Consider the following 23,792-nt stretch of genomic DNA (forward strand, 5'->3'; position numbering starts at 1 on the left):
GGTAATTTGGGTGTCGGTATATGTCTATGACTACAGATAAAAAGCTGTTTACTCTTCCTTGTGAAATGATGGGTCGCGGGAATCCAAAACAGCTTGTGTAAAATTTACCTTTGCATCTGTATTTGTGACTTCAGTATTCCCCACATCTGAGTTTGAAAGCACAGAACTTTTGGTCTCAACCTTTTTCACACCCTCTTTTGGGATGGCACATCACATACAGTTCTATGAAGGACAGGACAGACTCATCACTCTCTGTTCCAAATTTTGGGTCTTCTTTTATCCACAAAAGCATTGGAATATGAGGAGCACCTCTTGCTCCGTACTCTTTGCGGCTAACGAAACAGTTACTTCACCAAGAGGAGGATTTGTTTTGTTGCAGATGAAAGGCATCATAGCTTGAAACCTGTGGTTAAAATATCTGCAAACAGCGGGATTCAAGGAGCAAATTTCTCCCGCTGCCTTCACTTTGATGTCTTTAATGTGAGAGTTTGCTTCTATCAGATATTCAAGCAGGTGTTCCCAGCGTGCTTCGCACAACAGAATGTCAGAGCCATATAGTTGCATCTAGGTTTCTCAACATACTTTTCAGCTTAACGTGACAACAATACTAATACTTATTGGTGCCACATTTGCACACCATCAAATTAATCAAGCTGTATTCCAACTTTTCATCATTTCAATAAACTTTGTCAACTAACTCATTTACAGAAAGGTTTTGAAGATTTACTCTGGTCTGTAGAATATGTTTTACAGCATATGAAAGTCCAGACAATTCACTGTCAAACAGAAGATGGCATATGTATGGAATACACTGGTGAAATCTAGGAGCCTTTGAATATAATCTGGTTAAATTGTATTCATCTGCTGGCATCTGTATGTGGCGGTCATCATTGCATCCACTTCTCCAGTGGAAAACAATTGTGGAAAACAGCGAGCCCCTCAGCTTTTCTCCCACATATTTATGGGAGGTCCTTTTGTTTGCTTCATTTGAAACCGGATAATAGCATCACCAATTACTTCTTTAGAATGCAGAGGATGGATTCTATAGTGTTCATAAATTTCTTCTGATATCAATCAAACCACCTTTTCAATCTGACCACTTAATGGTAATGTTTCATCCTCTATATGTGTTATATCGTGAATAACATGAGCTTTTTTTTATAATAAATATTATTTTGTACCAGGTATCATTTTGCTTTTTTCATATAAAAAACACTTTTTTAGCATCCACTAACTCTTGGCGTTTTGTTTTTCGTAGGAACACCATTTACTAGACTAATAAGTCGATCATCAAAATCTCTCTCCACTCCAACAGTGTCAATATTATTTTTTAAATCTAATGGCAAGTACACGACTCTACCTTTAAGACCTTTCTGTAGCTCTGTTGGAGGTAATTTCCAAGTTTTTGGTTCCATACAAACTAAAGCTTGGAAAAAATGTATACATTGTATGAGAATCTCAAATTTCTTGTGGCATTTAAACCAATTCTAACTTGTTATGTACTGCTCTAGCTGGAATTTTATTATCCTGTAACTTATCGTAGCAGTACTTAAATCTAATTTGCTGTGTGGACAAATCAAACCGTTCATATACAAATAAGTAAGCAGCAAATCCTTGCCACTTATCTCTGATCTATTCTAAAGTTTCTGAATACACAACAACATTACCTGTTTGACTTTTGTATTGAGGGCGTCAACAACGTATACAAACACAGTTTGGTTTCCCTGAAGAAACGGTGTTAAACTTCCTAACCTCTTCAGTAAAGTTATCAACACTAATACCTGTGTCCTGTTCCTCTACACATGCACATGCCAACTCCTCATTTTATCTACACTTATTTTCTTTGAATAAAGAATGAACCTGAATATCTTCACAAACTTGTTCTACCTCTGCTACTGTACCATGAAAAAGAGCTCTATTCATTTCTCCTAAACATAAGGCAGGAGTTTTGATTAAGTAAAGTTGCCTAACTAATGTTCACATTGTAGAGTGGTGAACAGCTAACATTCTGAAATGATGAAAGGTGGTTTGGCACACTTTCTTTGGCCGACGTGCTAGTGAATGTCCTTGTAAATTTTAGACTTCCTCACTTTGCATGGAGCTATAATCCTTGCAACATGCTTATTTTCTTTTTCAGATTTTTTTCAGGGAAACATATGAAGGAAAGTTCCCAATATGTCAATTGATTCCTGCCGAACACTGAAAATACTAGTACAGTTCCATTTGTACACAGGGGTCTGTCTACTCCTTCTCTATACCTCTTCAGCTATCACTCCTTCAACATTCCTAGCTACAATCTCCTCTTTTGCAATGGGAGTACCATCCTTCCGCTTATAACATCATTAATTTGTTTCAACTGCTTACTCTGTGTTCTCTTTGAAGTAACTTTCTTCATTAAAGGAAGGCTCCGGACCGGAAGTATGCTTCCATTCTCCAGCGAACATTTTGCAAAAGTTACTGCTATGCACAAATCTCTTCTTTTGGCTTCTTTTCCTCATAGACGACCACTATTTTATCCAGTGTTCTCATTCTGTGCAGAATCAAAATAAATGGCTTCTTCTTAAGGGCAAACTACAGCCTCAACGTGTTCCTTTTGTTTTCTTTTACTGCTTCTCTCCCCCTTTTATACTGCTTCATAGTCCTTATGCGATTGTGAATGAACATTACTCTGACACATCCTGATTTGGTGTGGATGGTGATGTCACTGGAATGTTAGGGTTTCTGTGAGGTGGAGTGTCGGTTAGATCTTGGGCTGAGCAGCAGAGAGGATGCTCCTGGTGGGGCCTTATTACATCTTTACTGGAAAATATATCTAACATCAATAAACTTACTCATCTCTAACCTAACCGAGTCTACTGGAACTCGAAACCCCAGAGATATGCATGAAGACTATAACCGCAAGATGGCTGCACACCAATGGCGTTGCAGTGGATGGCTCAAGGCGCGTTGCAGCTGAAAAGCATTTTGCAACCGTCCAAGCGTATCATACCAATAATGACATTGGACAAGGGCTCCACACTACTTGAGGAAGAAGGTAAGCTCCTGTGTGGAAAGCTTGTCTGGTGACTCCATTTGGAAAGACTGTGCGAGGTCCAAACGGCCCAGACTCCCAACCGGTCTCAATTTAAATGAAAACAGCGGACTAAATTAGTTTCACTTAGAAACTGAGGAGCCTGTGTGCGTGGAAAATCCAAGCGTTGTGGTAGCAAATACATTCTCACTGAACATCGCTTCGAATGACATGCGCAACAGCTGCAATCAGTTCACAAAGTATAAATCATGCTTACTTTTGCACAGCTGTATTTCGTAGTTTGTCGCTTGCCACAAAACAAAGTTGATTAAAGTAGCAGGACATGGCACCAAACGTGCAGTAAATCCTTACAGTAACTGTACACCTCAATATTGTACTTGCATGATGAGGCAGTGGTCTCACTCTATTTCAGTTCAATTCATTGCCCAGTCAGTGTGTTCTGGGATGTAGTGGCAATCTTTGTAGATGCCAGGTCCACACTTTGGTAAAAAAAAAAAAATTGAAGGCAGCAGGAAGCATGACAGCAGGTAACAAACACCCTGTCAGAAGCAGGCAGCAGGATTGTGGGCCATATGAACTAGGAATGCTTTTTGTTAAATAGGTTAAAATCTATCACATTCGCCACAGTCTATCAACTTCCAATTCTTTTGAAAGCAGATTATCATCACTGTACATTCTTTAACCTCATATCTTAGATCACCCTGCACTCTGTCATCAAATACTATAAATTTGCTGAGAAATGGGCAATACACATCCTTGAGGGGCAAGCTAATTGATGTATACTTTCACTTCAAGTATGCTATTCTTTCTCATTTCAGATACACAAACAAATGCATATAAGAGCTACATAACAATGGATAGCTTTGTCTCTTGATGTTCTTGCCTGATGTCTTTGAAAGTTGGTCACATCACTATTCTTTATCAAACCAGCCACGAATTCTCATCATATCTCAACTTTTCTCTCTTCTGTTCCTTCCTTGCATCTTTGTTTTCATCAGTTGTCAGGATGGTTCTCCCTTCCAGCTTTCTCCAACTACTCAAAATAAACATTAGTGTTTGGTTTCCTGTCTTGCTCATTGAGTGTTCTCTGTAAGTCTTCTCAGCCTGATAGCCTGCACACTGCCTGGTCATTCGAGTCTCTTCCAGATATCATAAAAATCCTTCAAATTGTTGAACATTCTACCAACTTCTTACCTTCCTACTACCTTTCTTATTTTCAATACTGTTATTGCACTGTTCATAATTTATTCATGCAGATCTCAGATGGACTTCGATATCTGTAGGGGTACACTGAGAAAGCCTTCTCTGCTGATTGTTACCTTCAGACTTATTGTGACACCTCCATTATTTTATTAAGTGCATCTGGTTTATGGCCTCTCTGAAAAGTCATCAGACAACACAAGAATGTATTGGGGTACATTTACCGAACTATTAACTGTCTAATCTTATCTAATACAATGGCAAATACAGCATTTTCACACATACAGTGCTATCGATAGTAACATTCGGAGTAGTTTTGAATGACCCTTTCCAATTTTTGTCCACGCCTGGCCAGCAATAATCAGCAAGAAGTCATTGCTTTCTTTTAGTTAGCTCAAGATGTTCCAGGAAATTGAAACCTATCGACCTGTACTGTTCACTGCTGTGAGCACCAACCTATCTGCTGTAGCTACAAATCCACTAAAACAACATTGCATCTCTTTTATTGCCTAAAATATGACTTTTATGCCCTTCCTTCAGTTTGGTCCCATGACTATAACAATTCAAACAAACTATAGTGCATTAGAAAAACGTCAGAATACTGCCCTTTATTCCCATATCCTCCTCTAAGGCAGCTCAATATTGAACAACTACACCAGTATCCAACCATCTTGAGATCCTGTTGGTGTGCCCAACTAAGAAATGCCATCCCCCTTCAACAAAACATAATCCAAACTCACTGTAATTTCTCACTGTATTTTGTGCTTGCTATACAAACCACTATCAACACAACATGTCCCCCTAGCTCTCCCAGTTTGATTGAGGGAAATCTTTCCTTGATATTTACCCCTTAAACTATATCTGAAATGTTGGCAACTTTAGACCCTCCACAGTTTTCAATACTTACAGATCCATCTATCCAGCATAACTTTCATTCATGACTGCAGTGCTAATTTTACTATATTGGCTACTTGTGTGCTCTCCTAATCACTCCTCCTTTGTAATTTCAGAACTGCAAAGAAAATCTCTAAAACTCCGAGTTCATAACCAGTGCCGTCACCTCAAAGGAGTGCTCAGCATTTGCTAAATAGGGACTGCCACAAAAGAAATATAATCTCACTTTTTCATTCTTATCCTCCTTTAGTTGCATTGCTTTACTCTTGGGTTACTCCCTCCCTCTCTTTCACTTTTTTTCTCTCTGAATACAGGTATGAAATTTAGCTGTGTTAATAGTAATGAGACACTTGAAGAAGAACGTTCATCACAGTTACCATCTTTAAATTTGTTTTATAGGTGCTTTTTTGTTTGACTCTTTAACTGCTATGTATAATATTAGTTTATTACTGAATGGCATTTTTTGTATGATGCATTTTTTTAGGTTCGTAGTACTGGTGGGGATTCATCGCAGTTGGAAAACTATGTCCTAATGGAACCCTCCACAGAAAGAATCACTGATAATAATGAAGGTACACTTCTGGATACAGGTGATTGCATTTTTTATCTTGCAATTGGGGCCTTCCTGCTTGTGGACCACTTACTATCTTGTGTATTTTGTGATTTGCATGTGGCTAAAGTTATGATTTTGAAAATTCATACATAGCTGTGAATACTCTTCATGATGACAGACAACATAAAACACTCTTTCACTATGAAGTCATAAATTATCTTGTTTAGTAGCGAAGATTTGTCAACTTTTCTGCATGGTACTTCAGTTGTCATTCTTCAGTGCAGGTTGTAGCAAGTTCAATAATGAGAGCTTCTGCCTTAAGCAGGTTATTTGGCTAGATGCTTGAATTTCAGTGATAGAATCAATACTAGAGGTTCCCATGTCAATTTCTAAAAACATAGAAAAATCTGGTTTTTGTAGTGTTTAATGAGGCTTTACCTCTCCACGATGTAAAGACATATATGTTCTTTAGCTGCATCTGACAATTGGTGGCACTTTTGGAATATGTGGACAATATTATACCTGCACTTAACAGCCTTGTAACTGTGAGTGCTGGAGCATTTCGTAGCTGCTACTCTATATTGATCAAAATGTTATTTGTTCGCTTCCATTTCAAGTCACATTGACTTAGATAGGTCTTGCCTCTATTATGATATATATGTAGGTTCACAACTTGAAAAGAAGTCTGAGAACTGATGACTGAGTGCGTGAACTGTACTCTAATAGATACATGTACCTGCAGATTCCTCATCTTTGGAATCTCCTGAAAACACCAAACGTGATCTCCCATGCCACAGTGTCACAGAACAATATGTGGCCCCACCCAGCACTTTGATGTCCATTCCTTTTCGTCCGCTCCCTTTGGCATGGATCCGACATGCTATGTTCTGAGGTTTACTTCTGTTTTGAGGGTTTCTGCATCTAGATCCTGTTTCTATTTGTTTGGTTTGAGTCTTCGTCTCCAGTGGACAGAAAGGCCAGCGAGCTTGCTGTTGGTCCAGATCTTGTTAGGGATACAGCTCTCTAGGTAATTTTGAGGACTCATGTTCTTTGTTGGAGAGCCTACACTAACCCGTGGAACTAGCTAAGAGGTTTTCCATTTTAATGTTGCTTTCAACCTTGGGGCGGGTCATCCATTGTGGGTCCTTGACTTCGAGCTGGTTTACATTCATGAGGTGAAGAACCTACTGCATGCAAGAGTTTTCAACAAGAGGTCTTTGGTCAGATGCAGAGAAAAAGCTTGACATCAATATGTTGGATCTCTGCGCCATAAGACTTTCCTTCCTAGGTTGGCAGGTCAGCCAGTGCTAGTAAGAACAGACAACACAACAGCCATATAATACAGTGCCAAGCAAGGAGGAATGCAGTCCAGGCTTCTTTCATAAGAAGCTCGGCTGCTGTGGAACTGACCCATTTTTCACAGGATAGACATTGCTGTGGGCGTCTTCCAGGCTGCCAGAACGACCAGACCGATACGCAAAGCTGGCAAAAGAAAGATTGTCTCAAGTGGGAACTAGAACTGAAGAAGGTGGCTTACATTTTCAATCACTGGGATCACCCTACAATTAATCTGTTTGCCACTCCAAATAACAGGAAATGCCTGTGCTTTGCAAGCAGGTTCTGGCATCCAGGGATAATGGGAAATGCTCTTTCGATCAGTTGATTCAAGATATTTGCCTGTGCCTTTCCTGCTCTTCCCATGATCCCAAGGGTGTTGAAGAAGGCAAAAGCAGAACATTGCACTCTGATCCTCATTGCTGCGGCCTGGCCTCACCAGTACTGTACTGGTAAAGCGAGCTGCTGCAGGTGGCAGTACGTCCAGCCATTCCTTTGAAGATGCATCCAAGCATGTTTTTTAGACTTCATGGAGAGATTCTCCACCACGATCCAAAGTCACTGAACTTGACAGCCTAGATTTGGCCATTTGGATCTATCGCTAGAGTGTAAACCGATTCTAGCGCAGGCTCGTGCTTCAGCTACTAATCAGACTTTCAACACTAAACGGAAACAATTCTGTGTCTGGTGCAGGAATAATAGTCATCATCCGCTTCAAATCAACCCTTCTCAGATCCTGCCTTACTTATTAAGTGTTGCCAAAAGTTGTCTTAAATATTGTTCAGTCTGGGTCCATCTGGCTGAAGTATTGAGATTTAGAAGTACAGACAGTTTGACGTTTACTTTGTTTTCCCAAATAATCATTAAACCGTTTGATAGGGCTTTTTAGAGCATTTCCACCTCTGACATCCTACAGGTTCTTTGGGAACTTAATACAGTTCTCAGTCAGCTGATGTTACCTCCTTTTAAGCCTATACATAGAGCAGATTTAACATTTGTTTCATGGAAGACAGCTGGCTCTGACATCCTTTTCTCCGATTCACTAAGGACAAAGTGATACTCGGAACTAATCCTAAATGTATTCCTAATGTGCCAACTGACTTCCATTTGAATGAGCCTGTTATTCTTAGATCCTTCTTTCCTAAGCCATCTTCAACAGCAGAAAGATCATTACACTCTCTAGACATGCTTAGATGTCTCAAATTATGTGTAGACAAAACATAGGACATACGCACATCAGAGCAGCTATTTGTATCATTTGCACATCCACGAAAAAGCCAAGCCCTGGGCAAACTGGGAATAGCATGTTGGCTTTCAGCCTGTATTGCTGTCTGTCATTCAGAACCCAACCATCCTTTCCAGGTAAGAGTGAGGGTGCATTCCACCAGGGGCATTGCATCAACTGCAGCACTCTATGCTGGAGTGCCTTCGAGTGACCGCTGCCTTTCAGCCACCTAGAGGAGCAGGCATACTTTCACGAAGCATTACTGGATAGATGTGGACGCAGTAGCGGATGCAGCAGTGGGACAGGCAGTACTAAGAAACCTCTTTCACCAAAAATGAGGGGCTTCCCGCTTTGTTGCATTTCATAATGTGTACTGCTTGCTAATCTGATTCAAGCAAGTGAATATATAAAAAAATCCAATGTTGTAGAATAAATGAGTTACTTACCAGTAACTCCAGTTCTCCAACATTGGTATCTTTCATATATTCACATGTGACCCTTCCTCCTCCCTTGTCAGAGACTCATTGTATTTTATTTTCACACTTGTGCTATGAAGTATGGTGGCCTCTAGGAGAGTAGGAGTGGCTGGAGTTTGGGTTCTTCGAAATGAGGTGGATGCATTATTAATCCTCCTATGTTGTTTCAGACCTATGGCCATTTTACATAATATACTGCTTGGTATATATTTTACATTGTATACAGCTATTTTAATGTATGGGGATACCCAGTCTGACGACGGGGAATGATTCAAGCATGTGAATATATAAAAGAAGCCAATGTTGGAGAACTGGAGTTGCAGATAAATAACTCGTTTCTTATTTAATATTTTGTTGTTGACCGTAAATCTCCTGTAATGTAATCTTCATGATGAATATTTCAGATTCCCCTGAAATGCTGTTAGCCGTAAGACTATATGAAACTCTGAGCCTGCTTCAAAAATTATTACCGTATAGCACAAGTATAGTTTCAGATAGAATAGCCAAGTCCAGCTAAGACATCATATGTGATCCAAATAATAGCTGAACAGATTACCAAGGATTGATTCCTTCTCGTGAAAGGGTACCTTTCATAATATGGAGTACTGATTTTCATATTGTCTTAGATGCAATGCTTTAAATGGGCCGGTAATGTCCGGTACGGAGTACCAGCACTTTTTTATTTTGAGAGGGAGAGTACCGGCACTTCTCATGAGAAATGCTATACTTTTAATTGGAGAGTACCAGCACTTCTTAGAAACAAGCAGGTACTCTGGTACAGAGTACCTGCACTTCTATTTATCCATTTCAAGCACTGCTTAGATGATTTAAATCCTTACAGTGTAGTGAGACTTATTTTAAAGTAAACTGTTAACGGAATTGTGGGTAGCATGTGGGTGGAAAGGCGGCAAAATAATGCTTTCTTTCATGTACTTATTTCTTTGAATATTGCTATTTCAGGAGAGTCTGACATTGGACCGAGTGTCGATTGCCTCAGTATGTCGCCAAAAGCTGCATTAGGTAAACTCAGCATAACGTTGTTGATGATTTAAATATTTGAATGTAATTGTCTGCATGTGTAGATTGCATGCTTCAGAAGACTGTTTATCACAGTGCTGTCCAATGAAGTGCTGGTCTTTCATCTAATTGAGTCGATCATGGCTTCCATAAAGCCTTAAACAACTGTAATTATGGAGAATGACCGGCGGAACATTGTGATAGATATTGCAGTTGAGTTTTAAAAAAACTGTGTGAAAACTTAGTGATTTTGTTTAAAACTATTATCCAAAGCATAATATCAATGCAGCAGTTTTATTGGCAAAATTGTGATTAAAACTGTTTGAACTATTTGTCTATTTTTCTTGTAGCTGACACAGTGAATTTTAATTCAGCAGGAACGACACCTAACAAAGGTGACCATTAGTATAAGTGATCTTCTGTTGGGCTGCTTCTGTTATGCTCTGCACACACCGGTGCAGAGGCGCACTGTAATTCACTGCATGCGATTTACTCTGCACCCAATTCTTCTGTGTAAAGAATTCCTCTTTCTCTCAGGTTTTTTCATTCTATCGTAATCATAGATGTATCATATATTGATCCATTTAACCTGCTCAATTGTCATATTTTTAAATATTACATTTTTTGGAATTAAAAAGTGTGTAACGGGCTAGACCTGTGTACATGCGTGTGATAGTATGCTCAATCCTGCCAAGCTGCTTGATAAGAAGTGTGTTTTATCAGTAGCAGAGAGGCTCACTGCTATGGGTACTGCAGCTGGAGAAAGACATATTACATTTTAGCAACCTTTCTGAGAGGGTGAGAGGAGGAGTGGGGTGTGCTATGTTATAAGCAAAATCATATGAAAATGTAAATGAACCAGGATAATTTTTAGCTACGTTCCAGAAATTAAAAGGCACTCATAGGTGTGCTGGATGGAAAAATCTGCAATGCTTAAAGTCACACATAACCGTTATTAAGCTGGGAAACCCGCCGCCCCCTCTTCATCCTGCCCCCCCACCCCCCAACTGTTTCAATAGCAGCAGACCGAATACGTGATTTGGGAAATGAATGTAATATTTAAGAAGAACGGTTTTCCTCTTCTGCGATGACACAATATGCTTAAAAGGAAGACTGATGTGATTGTCACTTTTGTGACATGCAGAGTACCACAAATGGTGTTTTTTCTTTTAAGAATAGAGGAATGTCCCAAGCTTACTAGGGCACTCCAGCATCATGCTTGGCTACATTATTATTTATCTGTTGAACTGTGCGGAATGGGTTTGCTGGCTGTCCTTTCCTTTCATCTTTTGCTAGCTATTAAACATATGCCGGGCTGAGTTGTATAGTGGTTGATCTCAAATAGGATTTTTGACTTTGCGATTTTGCGTAATATTTTTATCTAACTGATTTTTTAAGGAAATAAGGGGTTTTGCCTTGGTCTCCCTTGCAGCTGTTTAAACTACAGTTTCGTTTTCTGTGCTTTCATAAGTAACTTGCATGTGGTATATACAATGCAACATTATCTTAAGATGCTCTTTGCAAGACGCCACACGCATAATTATTATGCTTTAAAACTTTTAAAAATTGCACGTAGTACATCTTTGCAGATTCCTTTGTTATATTGCTAAAATTCTGATTTTTATTCATAGATACAACCTCCATTATAAAAAAGAAGCCAAATCAAGTGAAGAAGGGGGTAAATATAAGTCAAACTCTTTTTATAGTTCTGTCTCTAAAATGTGTCTGGCAAAGGAAGAAAGTGAAACGTTTTCTTTGCCAGAATGACAATACAAATGTGTTTAAACACTTATTTAGCTCACATCCATGTAGAATACACAGTAGCATCTTCACAATTAGTATGGCTGTAAACAAATTGTTTTGTAAAATGCTTTATTTTTTGTTAACATTTTTTTGTTACTGCCTCATGTACAGTCATGCTCATATTGACGAGGGTTGAAAAATGTCTTGGACGTTTAAAATGGTTTACTTACTGTTTCTTTAACCCATTATTTTCTTGTGTGTTTTTATTCCTTCCTTCTTACTCCTGTCACCTCTCATCCACAGATTTATTCTTTTCACTGACCTTTCAGGACTAGAACCTCTGCTTCAGTTACAATTGACTTGGTTTTCGTGCCATTTCACATTCGGCAAATGTGAATTTCAGTCTCATAAGTGAATCCTCATAAATAGGAGTTTTATTCTTATTGATTTGTGGCTCACGAATAAACGGACTGGATTTTCATAAGTGTTGCATTTGTGATCATGACAATATGAGCCTAATATAGCCCTCGATGCAGCAGACTGCTTTTTGACTTTGGCAGTGCTACTTACTCCAGTATTGGAGCTTTCATAGATTAACGTGCTTGAATAATTTCCCGTCGTCATGATAGGAGTCCTTGGTACTTTAAATAGTAGTAGTAATAAAATTAGACTGATGGGTATAGACTAGAAAAGGCCTAGGTCTCACAGTTAACTTATCATAGTCCGTATTAGAAGAGACCAAAGTTTTGCCTTGGCCAATTCGCATCAACTACCCACTAGAACACCCATGAGAGATGCTCCGAACCTCAGATGTTCTACCGCACACTGTGCTAGGGAGTCTCCTCTGAGCTCTGCTTTTCTCATCTTCAAGAAGATTTTCTGGACTTCAACTTTCAGGGAAGTGACTTTATTCAATATATTGTCTCATCCAGATATATATCTGCTCTTTATATCTGTTATTTACCACAGATCTGACTTAGTCATGTCATAAAAGGCAAAAAAGGCTCTCTTTAGAGAGTGTGACACTTGTCTGTGGAAGGCCCTCACAGGGAGTGCATTTATTGCTTATATCCTTCTCATAAGGTGTTTGACTGCAAGACATGGCATGGGATTCCTTCTCGAATAAAACTCTGATTGTGAGGGAAGGCTTCTTACTTTGCTACAAAAAATTAAGACCAGGTCTGAACCTGTGTCAGACTCTGAGAGCGAGCAGTCACCCTCATCCAAGATTTCCCTCAAAAGAGAGGGATTCATCGCACTCTGTCAAACCCCACTCAAAATGTGCCCAAAGAAATCCTCTCAGGGCGTCTCCTCCGGGCACAATAAAGGGTCTTTCAAGAAAGAACAGCCCTGTAAGTCTGTATCTGAGCCAAAAACTCAACCTCCAAGCCTAAAACTGACTTCTAAAAAACCTTCTTCACAGCCATCTATAAGCTCTGTCTTTGCTGTCGCCAAGAAGGGGATGAACCTCAGGGATGTCAATGTCAACCTTGTTCTCCACAGCCCTGTCGGCGTCAACGACATCCCTGTTGTCATCTATTCAGGTCCCGATTTTGTCTACCATCCCTCAGGCATTGTCGACTAGTATATCCTCGCTGTCACTGAACTTAAATCCGCCGATGGAGAAGGTGCCATCAATGAGATCGTCGTCATCGTCAACAAAGACATTGCTGCCAACTCTGGACACCGCCATCGACTAAGCCGTCGTCGACGCAGATGCCGGCGCCGTCGTCGACGCAGATGCCGGTGCCGTCGTCGACGCAGATGCCGTCGTCGACGCAGATGCCGTCGTCGACGCAGATGCCGTCGTCAACGTCGACGCAGATGTCGCCGTCGTCGACGCAGATGCCGGCGCCGTCGTCGATGCAGACAATGCTGCCGACGACAAAGATACCGACATCGACGGAATCGTTGTCTATGAGGAAGAAGATGCGGCAGGAGGAGGGCACGCTGTTGTCGTGCCCATTGCTGTTAGTGTCGACGCTGCCGTCGAAGGAGACTATCTCCTCGACAAAGGCTCCTTGACAATCCACATTAAGGCCAGGAGCTAAATCACCATCGCCAATGAATACGGGGGAGATAGACATTACCCGAGAGCATGAGTCACAAGTAAAATTACACCTCTTTTACGCACTCATCTTTTGGAAGAAGAGGATTCAGAAGAGGTAGACCCCTTTGGACCTGCATATTGTCTTTAGATTTGGATGTCAAATATCCGCCAGATGATGATGAGGAGCAGGAGCAAGACTGCTATGGTCAAGTTTACTATTCACAACCTGAGCCAGGCCAGTGCTATCAGTAGGAGATGTTGACAGTGATGTTGACAGTGCCTTCTGCCTTATATTCAGATAGTCAGTTCATGATTGGGGATTACCGCCACCGTTTCTTACCTTTAGTACCTGTTGCTGTCTCCCCGGCTCCAACAGGGTCAACACTGCAGAATTCCACTCCTACGAGACTGTCACTTCCAAATACTCCCCAGCCTGTTCCTCTCCAGGAAACTGTTTCTACGGACAAAGAATGGGAAGAGGTAGAACTTTGCGACTCAGGCGCAGAATGGGATACATTACTCAATCTCTCTGCCTACTTCACCAACTCCTCCTCCAGTAGACTCTCCACCAGAGGATGTAGGGGGTTTTCATAATCTTTTAGAACGTGCAGCAAAAAGGTTTCCTTTACCACTCCCTTCAAAGCAATCCAACTGTTTCGTTTACGATTTTAAGGAACCGTACCATAAATCTGTTAGTGCCATATCAATTATGGACTGCATTTGGCAAGAGGGTATGTGGATTATGAAGACCCTAGCATCTATACCAGCTGTGCTTCCGCGCCTTGACAAAAAATACCAAGTAACGGGTTTGGCATTCTTACCCCTGCAAGGTCCTGCTGCGTGACTGTGTGCGGCTAATGGCTGTGCCGTGGACGGAGGGACTCATCGCTCTTGCTGCTCTCTGTGGTGTCTTCCAGTCGGGCAGCTCGCGGCAGGGCGGTCCGGGCTCCCTCGGCGGGTTTTGACGCACCCGTTGAGGGTGAGGAAAGGAGAAACGGCGGCATCGGTTGCTTCAACGGATGTAACTCTCCCCCGAAAGTGAAAATAAATTACAATAAATAAAAAGCAAGGAGGGATATCAGGCTGTGGGTCATAATCCCTTCAGGTCTCCGCGGAGTCAGACGTCAAGGCTAAAAATGGTGTGCCAGCAAAATTGGTGAAGACTGTAGTAATCGTAACCCGCTGCAGGCTGGGAGCAGAGGACACTGTATGCTGCGGCGGTGGTGGCGGCTTGATCTGCAGGTGGCGGCTTTGATCTTCAGGCAGAGAACGCAGAGGTGAGAGCAGGAGGTGAGCTGGCTACGAGAGCAGGTACGGGGGCCCTGGCTACATGGGACTACAGGGGTGCCTACTTTTAAGCATACAAAAGTGAATATAGAGACACTGCAGCATATACACGGGACACCTGGAATAATTAGCCCCTGCCTCTGCTTAAACTACGCCACATTCCACTGCACTGCCGTTACTCAAGCTCTTAAAAGGATAAATTGTTGCTATTTTGTCGGTAGGAAAGTTGCTACTCATAAAAGTGCCGACCTTCAGATAGCAAAATCCTCTCACTGCAACCTACTGGTGACTGGAGTGTGAAGCCCCCTGAACAGCTGCACAGCATAACCATAGTAAAATAATCCAGCTGTAATAATGGGTAGACCCCAGAAGGAAGTTGGTACTGTTAAATGTAATAAAGCAGAGATAGCAGCCCGCATTAAAGCTAAAGCACGTCCGGCCCGGGTCAAAAAAGCTGCAGCCCGAGCGAATAAGGCAAGGGACAAGGGAGAAAACTCAAGTTCCCCTGACCTTAATAGTACTCCGGAGAATTCTGGTGAGGAGTCTCTGTCCATCATAGTCTCTCCTCCGCGTGAAGGGCTACCTGAACTAATGGCTGAACAAGTTGGAGCTACTCTGGAGGTGGCTGAACCCGCTGTCTCATTAATGTTGCCTCCTCAGAACACCCCTGTGCCTAAAGACACTCACAAAAGTAGCCCTGTGCTGGATGGCACAGGGAAGGGTGGAAAAAGAGTAAAAGACTTCCCACTGTTTGTAAACAAAATCCATTGTACAACTGCCACCACCATCTCCCCCAAAACTTCCCGCAGCCTTTAATGTTTCATCGTCGGGAACAGGATTGGCTTTAGCTGGAACCCCAGAGGAATTGACTTCAACGCTAGTCAGGTTCAAGATCTGGGAAAAGATCTGAGAACTGAAGGCAGAAGGAGCATGTTGGATTCTTCGGTGGGCTCGATGACTGCTCAGCCCCGCTTACAATCTCAGCCTTCAGCCCAATTGAGATCCCAAGGGAGAGCACCATCAGAAGCGAGGCTAGCTGAGGTGGGCCCAGAAGAAGGAAATTTGAGTATTGAAGCTGACTGCCCACCAATTGATTCCTGCCTGAATATAGAGACCAGGGGGGTCTTTCAGCTAGATATCAGCGACATGCTCAATCTTATTTCGGAGGAGGTCCGCGAAATGAAAAAAAAAACAGAAAATGGAAATCGCGGCTCTGCATCAGAGACTGGGAAAGATCGAGGAAGTAATGACCGGATTTCCCATCAGACTACAGGAGGCAGAAGCCAGAATCCCTGTTTTGGAACATCAAATGAACCTGGCGATATGGGGGGCTAAGAAGGCGGTTAAAAGAAAGAACTACCTTGAAAATAAGCTAGAGGAGTTGGAAAACCACTCTCTGAGGTCTAATCTCCGGATCGTTGGGGTCCCCGAAGGGATTGAAGGGCCTCAGCCCCTCGCTTGGATCAACACAATTATTAAACAGAACGTTCTGCCCGAATTTGAGGGAGACCTCCTATTACAAGAGCCCACCGAGTTCCCACGCAGCCCTTTCCAAGCTTTACGATACCTAGAACGATTTTGCTGAATTGTGCGGATTTCCGCATAAAGGAAAGGATTTTAACTAAAGCTATTCAGCAGAGACAATTCTTTGTTAATGAGACTAATCAGTGCTGTATATTCTCCGATATGACTGCTGTAGTTGCACGCAGGAGAAAGGAGTTTGTTAAAATGTTGCATTTGTTTAAAGCTCAGGGCGCGCAGGCATCAATCGCCCAACAGTCCAAACTGAGGGTGTTGGTCAAAGGAAAGTTCTTCATGTTTTCAGACCTTGATGAGGCCCAGGCCTTGCTAAAGGAAATTTCTGCAGGTTCCAGTGTCTGAATTTCTGATATCTATATAGAGATAAATCGATCGGTTGTGACAGCAACACCTAGGGCGTCCTCTCTAGATATTCTTGTTTGGGTGGGTAGGGAATGTTGTTCAGATGGTCAATTGTGTATAGTGAATTGGGGCTAACCTCTTGGTAAAATCAAAAAGAAAAAAAAAGGGGGGGGGTCCCGTATATTTATCTATATTCTTCAGCAGGGCCCAGTGTGTAAACACAAACATGCATAGAAAATAGCCAGTGGTAATGGTTTTATATAAGATGCCCCCTCTTAGAGTTACAAACCGGGTGGGCTAGGGAATGCACCTATCGGCAGCCTACAAAAGCAGAATAGATTTTCCTTGCGAGTATGTTATGCCCGCAGACTGACTTTTATTGTTTTTTCTCCTTTTTCCACTTTTTGATGGGGGACAGGGAGCAGCGGGGTCACCCAGGGTGTAAATTCATGACACCCAGGAAAAAAGATGGGAGGGGTGAAATGTGGATAGCGTGGTCTGTAGGGGTTTTCCACATTTCAGGGGGTGGGGCTTTCCCTCTTTGGGTGGGGAAGGGTGTAGGTGGAGTAATCAGTTGCAAAATGAGCAGTAGCAGGGCTTGAATTTGAAATGGAGGCAGGAATAAGCAATTTTTTTTTGTAGCCGGTATGGCTTTTAGATATAGATTGATTAATAACAAGTAAATGTAAAAAAAATTCACTTGATGTGAATGGCATCTTGAACAAACAAAAATATGGAGCCCTTATTAGATGGCTAGCCTCGTTTGCACCTTAAGTACTTTTTTTTTACAGGAGACACTTAAAAACTTATTTTCCTACAATATTTCTTCCAAGAATGTACTCGCATGCTTTCTTCACATCTGCGGGCTTGGCAAAGCGAGGAGTAGCGATTTAGGTTTGTAGGGATATCCCTTGGGAGTATTGCCAGGTGGAGCGAGATCCTCAGGGGAGATGGATATGGGTCGAGACTAAATTGAATGGTACAAGTTTGCATTTTATTAATTATTACGGCCCTATAGTGGTTGATACAACTGCCCTGTGTAAAATTGGTGATCTAGTAAGAGGAATACCCGGGAAATTAATTATTGGAGGGAATTTTAATTTCATCCAGGACCTTAAAAAAGATACCTCGAATAAAGGTAAAAAAGAACTTAAACCTAAAACTAAAAAGGTGATTAAGGCCTTAAAACAGGAGCATATTCTGATTGATCCCTGGCGAATTGCCAATCCATCTAAAGCAGAATTCTCATGCTACTCCAGTCAATTTCATACGGCCTCTCAAATTGATTTTTTTTTAAAATTTAACAAACACTGGGTTATACAACCTCCGATATAGAAAGCAATCCATTTTCTGACCATTCTCTTATTAAACTGGGTATAGAAATTGGGGTGAGCAAGAGGCCAAGATCCAGGTGGCAGATGGATCGGCTTCTTTTACAGGATCATCAATGGGTGTTAGATACCAAAGAACGGATTGTGGAATTCTTTAAGATTAATTTAAATACGGCAGGATTTATTTCTGTCTGGGGGGCGTTCAAGGCTGCCCTTCGCGGGCGAATGATTGCTTTGGCCGCCTCTCAGGTTAAATCAAGAAAAGAGAAAATCCTTAAACTCCAGCAGGCCGTAGTAGACTTGAGTTAAAAGAGTTTTTCATTCTGGAAGAGATTGCAAGTTAGAGAACTTATCTACAGCGGGCCTATGAGAAGAGTCAGATGATTGGTAAGGTGCTCGCTGGGACTGTAAAAACTAAACAGGAGGCATCCATTATTACAGAGATCTTAGATCCCAAAACCAGTGTGTCTGTAACAGATAAAGAGGAGATAGCTCAAGTTTTCTTGGATCACTACTCTCAGCTTTATACAACTAAATATAAGGCTGGAGCAAGCCAAATTAGCAATTACTATGACGAAGTTGAGCTTCCCTCCCTCGCAGGGTCTAGGGCGGAACAGCTTTTGTTATATATTTCCGAAGAAGAGATTCTAAGGGTTATTAAGTCTATCTCAGGAGCAAAAGCCTGCGGAGCTGATGGTTTTCCTATAGAGCTTTTTAAAACTTTCTCTAAAGAGCTGGTCCCGTTCTTAGTAAATCTTTTTAATAATATCACCCAAGAAGGAAGTATTCCTGTAAACTTCAAGGAATCTATATTGGTTGGTTTTGAAAAAGGTTAAAGATGGGAAAGATGTAAATTCCTACAGGCGTATTAGTCTCCTTAATGCCGATTTTAAAATATTATTGCAAAATCTGGGCACAACGCTTTATGCCGATTGCCCTGGAGCTTATCCATTGTGATCAAACCAGGTTCCTTGCTGGGAGGTACATGTCTACAAATACTCGTTTTTTATTTCAAGCACTTGATTATGCAACTATGAATAAAATACCTACTCTCGTTATGGTCGATGCTGAAAAAGCATTAGACCTTGTTAATTGGGATGCACTTTTTTTTGGTTTAGGTAAATTTGGTTTTCCTGTTCAAGTGCTAAATATGCTAAAAAATATCTACCAAGGTGCTCAAGCTCGGGTGATAGTCAATGGAGATTTAGTAGGGACCGTGGAAATAAACCGCGGTACAAGGCAGGGGTGCCCGATGTCCTCTCTTTTATTTACTTTTTTCATTGAACCCCTTGCGGTAAGAATTCGGGGAAACGCCCTGATTAGAGCTCCAAGTGAAGGGATATCAAAAGTAAAATTATTTGCGGACGACATTATCATGTATCTGTCACGGAAACACAGAATGTGGAAGAAGCTCTCCTAGAATATAACAAGTTTGAACAGATAGCAGGCTATAAGATTAACCTAAAGAAAACAGAGGTATTACTACTTAATTCGAATTACGACTGTCTACCCATGATTTTAAGAACCCAAGCTCAAAAAGATGAGCCCATCAGATACCTGGGCATTAAGGTCTCACCCCATATAGACCAATTATTTAACTTAAACTATACTGCCGGGCAAATCAAAGTTAAAACATTTAGATAATTGGTCCCTTTTGCCTTTGACAATAATTGGGCGCGTTGGTCTCCTAAAAATGTCAATTCTTCCTTTATTAATATTTTTGTTTGTTACTGTTCCCTTAAAAATCAATGCTAAATATTTTAAGGAAATCAACACTATGTTCAGGGAATTTGTCTGGAATAAAAAGATGGCTAGGGTCAAATTGTCTATACTACAATTAGGGACTAATCGGGAGGGCTTAGCCATACCAAACATCTGCACGTACTATGAAGCTTCATTATTGGACCATACGGCACAACTGTTGGAACCAAACGACCAGATGGATATATTTTTTTTTAAGAAGATGATCGTTAAGTCCGGCACACAGATCCCCACGTTTTTAAAAACATCTAAACTACCGAAAAAGTCCCGCTATAAGACCGCCGGGACTACTCCAATCGACTTCAGTTTTTATTTAAACAAGCCAATGTTTCCAGATTCGCCTTTCTGAAACTAGATGAATGTAAGGGGTTTGGCCTACATATTCATTCAACCCATGTTAAGATATGGAAAGATATTGGCTTTGAGTATGTGGGCCAGTTCTTCATCGGTAATAAAATAATTCCCTGGGAAGGAGTAATAGGCAGGGTAGGGTGCCGAATGAAGCCAGGGTTCTAAGAATATATACAGATTATAAATTTTGTTAAATATATATTCTCGGAATGTGGGGCTCCAACTCCCATTGCGAATACCTTATTTAAACAAAATTTTAAGGGAGTGGGACATTGGTACTCCTTACTAATGAAACATAAGGCAGTTCCCTTGGTTGATACATTTTCGGGAAAAATAACCTGGGAAACGAACTGTGTTTTCTCTCAGCAGGATTGGCAGGCAATAGCCCAATTAGAAAGTAAGGCCCTAAGAGCGGCTAACTTTGAAAGGATGGCCTTCCTTTCGAGATGGCTGGCTCATTATACTCCGGAAAAATTAAATAAATGTTATTCGGAAGATGATAATAAATGCTTTTGATGCCTCTCCCAAGGTGAGGGAGACTGGGTTCATACGTTTTTTACATGCCCAAAGCTTGAGACCTTTGGATAAAATATTTTTTCAGCAATAAGCCAGTCAATTAAAAAAAAAAAAATCACCCCGAAGCACAGGTGGCTCTCTTTAGTCTTACCAAAGCTAGGTCAGAACTGACCAGAACTGAAGAGATGTATATTTCAATTTGCTCTACAGTAGCACGTTCACTAATCCTGCAAAACTGGAGGCGGCTCCATCTTATCTTAAATGGGTAAATAAAATGGTAAAAATAAGGAGATTAGAGGAAGCATATGCCAAACGGGTTGGGGCAACAAAAAGATTTTTAAGGGTTTGGAAGCTTTTTGACAACTCGGCTGAACCACAAGATCTTTAGCACTTTACCACGTGTTGCACTTTAGAAAATTAAGTACTTTAATGCACAATACTTTTTAATGGCAAATAAGGGTTTTGTACTATAGTGATATTGCCAAGATCTGCCAAATGGGAAAAAGTTATCGTTGAACTACTATTTTATTTGTATTTTTGATAATTATCTGGCACTAGTCACTTTAGGTAGTTTTTAGATGTGAAGGGGTAATCCATTAATGTTTTGATATTTATGAACGTATGGTGTGGAGTACTGTTTGTTCTGTCTAATTTATTCTATATATTGTGGTCTGGGAGTCTCAGCTTTTAACGTATCATAGGGTATGGGTGTTATGGATGTATGATTTATGATATATGTGCCAATTGTGGAAATATGAATATTATTTCTCCCTGACGATCAATGCAATGTTATTTTTCTGGCTCTCTGCTCTGCTCAATAAAAAAAAAAAAATACAAAGCCACAGACCTCACCGGCGTGAGGTCTGTGTCTTATGGGACACCAGAAAACTGATTCAGTGGTTATGCAGGTAGCTCACGCCACTCAAAAAACCGGACAGTACCACTGTTGGATCCTCCTGAAAAAGATGTCGGGCATCTAGATTCACTTGGAAAGCGGCTTTTGTCAATGTCAGCATTGACAGTGAGAGCAGCAAATTCTCTTGCGATCTTAGGGTGCTATGATCACTAGATGTGGTCCGACATTGCTCCTTACATGGACCAACTCCCAGATGATGCTAGAGAAGAGGCAAAAAAGATATTACACGAAGGGGAAAGAGCATCCAACGAAATAAGATTCCGCCATGGATGTTGCCATCACAGGTTTCAGGCATTTGGCAGGAGCGGGGGTTCTCAGGAGACAGGTTTGGCTTAGTGTAATGTAATGTAACGCAACACTTCTATAGCGCACTATCACTCCAGGGAGCATCTTGGCGCTTTGGATCAAACTGATGTAAAAAATGACCCGCAACTGTGCTGTCCATGGGCGCCAACACTCATACCAGCGCTTTGCATACTGTATCCGTAAGACTGTAGATCCAGGTCTTAAGAGGTTTCCTGAAGCACATTTCAGAAGAGATCTGACGAAGATGAGAGGGGAGTTTATTCCAAGCCCTAGAGCCAATCACTGCCAGGGATTTCCCTCCCTTGGTAGCAAGCCTAAATTTAGGGATAGTCAGTAGGTTAGCCGTGGAGGATCTAAGGTTTTGTGATGGACAGTAGGGTAGTCACCTCATTCCACCCTAAGGTTCCAACCAAAATCTTGGACCTCCCATACGATGGAGAGGATCTCTTTGGGAGTCAAGTGGAAGAAGCCCTCAAAACGACCAAAGCGGATATGGCCAAATATTTGGGGACGCTCCAAGTTCAGAAACCTCCATTTCGTGGTTCCCGAGGGAAAGGGCAACAGACTTATAGAGGAGGCTACCAACAATACCGATATCCTGGGGGGGCATGGCCAGCAGCATGGCCGGTTAGGGAGTGAGACTGCGGAGCTCCTGGGCGACAGCCGCATGATCCGTCTTTATAACAGACCGCAACTGCCCTGCTACGTCCTGACCGGTGGCTGAAGGTGTCCAGCACCCGCTGCGAGGTGCGGAAAGCAGAACGGTGGTGTTTGCGCCGGGAAATTTGCAGCAGAGTCCCGAGTTCGTGCGCTGCCTTCACCAAGATGGCGGCAAGTGTTTAAGGGCACCGAGCGCTGTGGGGTCCGTCAGCCGACTCGTGCCGTTGCTCTGTGTGCGACCCTGTCGGAGTGGAGGCTCTACACGCCGGAGGTACATCCCCGGGCACCACCCGGTGACTGCTCGGTCTCCCGCCGGCAGCAGAGGACCTGAGCGGCGACGGGATGGCCTGCACCAAGATGGCGCCCGAAGTGTCGGAGGAGCCCCTGCGATCCTGAGCGGAGTGGGGAGAGTCGCATGCAGGCCGGCACACGGAGACACAAGGCGCTGATTGCTGGCAGGAGGAGCGGCGGGAGAAGTGAGTGACAGCCCCCCTGCCGCTGCCTACACTGAGGAGACCTGGCACTGCGTGGAGGCGAGCCCTCCGACCCTACCGCTGGGCAGTGGTGATCCTGCGGAGGCAGAAGGGCGCGAGAGGTGAGAGAGGACGTCTGGCCCCTGTTACAAAGTCACTCGGCAGTCACAGTCCCGTCCGCACCCAGAGTTCCACGCATTGAGGGGGGAGCACACCTACCCGGCCACGCAGCGGTACCAGACCCGTCCACACCCGTGGAGTAACGCACATTGAGGGTAGATATCGCCCAAGAGGAAGAGCTGGAAGAGACACCCGGCGACATTTGGGAAGGCGCTGGAACATAACCCCCCCCCCCACGCGCAATTTTGGCGGGTCAAGACCACCATCACAGGTCTGGCTGAGGCCATTGCGCAGCAGGGTAGACTCGCCCGCACGCTACAGAGAGACGCTGACCCTGTGGGACTGAGGATACTAACAGGGGCTGAGGGGGTGGGCCACGCCACCTGGAGAGCAGGGGACAGCCTGCCGGCGCCACCGGTCACCCGCGAGGAGAGGTTGCTCCGGCCCCGGACTATTGGGCTAGCGGACGCTCGAGGAAGTCATGGGGAGGGGAAATATCCCGCCGAAAGGAGCTAAACAGGACCGATGGACAACTACGCGGCCCCGCGTCGGGGGGCGGACGGCCTCCCAACAGTCCCTACCATGGACTCTGACACGGATCGGCTCTTGGCAGCAATCCAGGCATCGCGTACAGACATCCATGAGTCCAGAGCTGCATTAGAGGTC

The 23,792-nt window shown here is 42.6% G+C and overlaps 1 protein-coding gene across 4 annotated transcripts in view; it reads left to right on the forward strand.

Annotated features, from left to right (window-relative positions):
* The window catches only part of ARFGAP3 (ARF GTPase activating protein 3), a 469,979-nt gene that overhangs the window by 214,252 nt on the left and 231,935 nt on the right, over positions 1 to 23,792 (forward strand). The window contains exons 6-9 of one of the 4 annotated variants that reach the window (XM_078673892.1): positions 5,610 to 5,715; positions 9,675 to 9,734; positions 10,082 to 10,126; positions 11,363 to 11,409. In XM_078673892.1, coding sequence (XP_078530018.1) covers positions 5,610 to 5,715; positions 9,675 to 9,734; positions 10,082 to 10,126; positions 11,363 to 11,409 — 258 coding nt within the window. The remainder of the gene's footprint in view (positions 1 to 5,609; positions 5,716 to 9,674; positions 9,735 to 10,081; positions 10,127 to 11,362; positions 11,410 to 23,792) is intronic. The other 3 variants (XM_078673893.1, XM_078673894.1, XM_078673895.1) reach the window with 3 other exon arrangements.

This window comes from Lissotriton helveticus, chromosome 1_1 (genome assembly GCF_964261635.1).
Source record: "Lissotriton helveticus chromosome 1_1, aLisHel1.1, whole genome shotgun sequence".
NCBI lineage: Eukaryota > Metazoa > Chordata > Amphibia > Caudata > Salamandridae > Lissotriton > Lissotriton helveticus.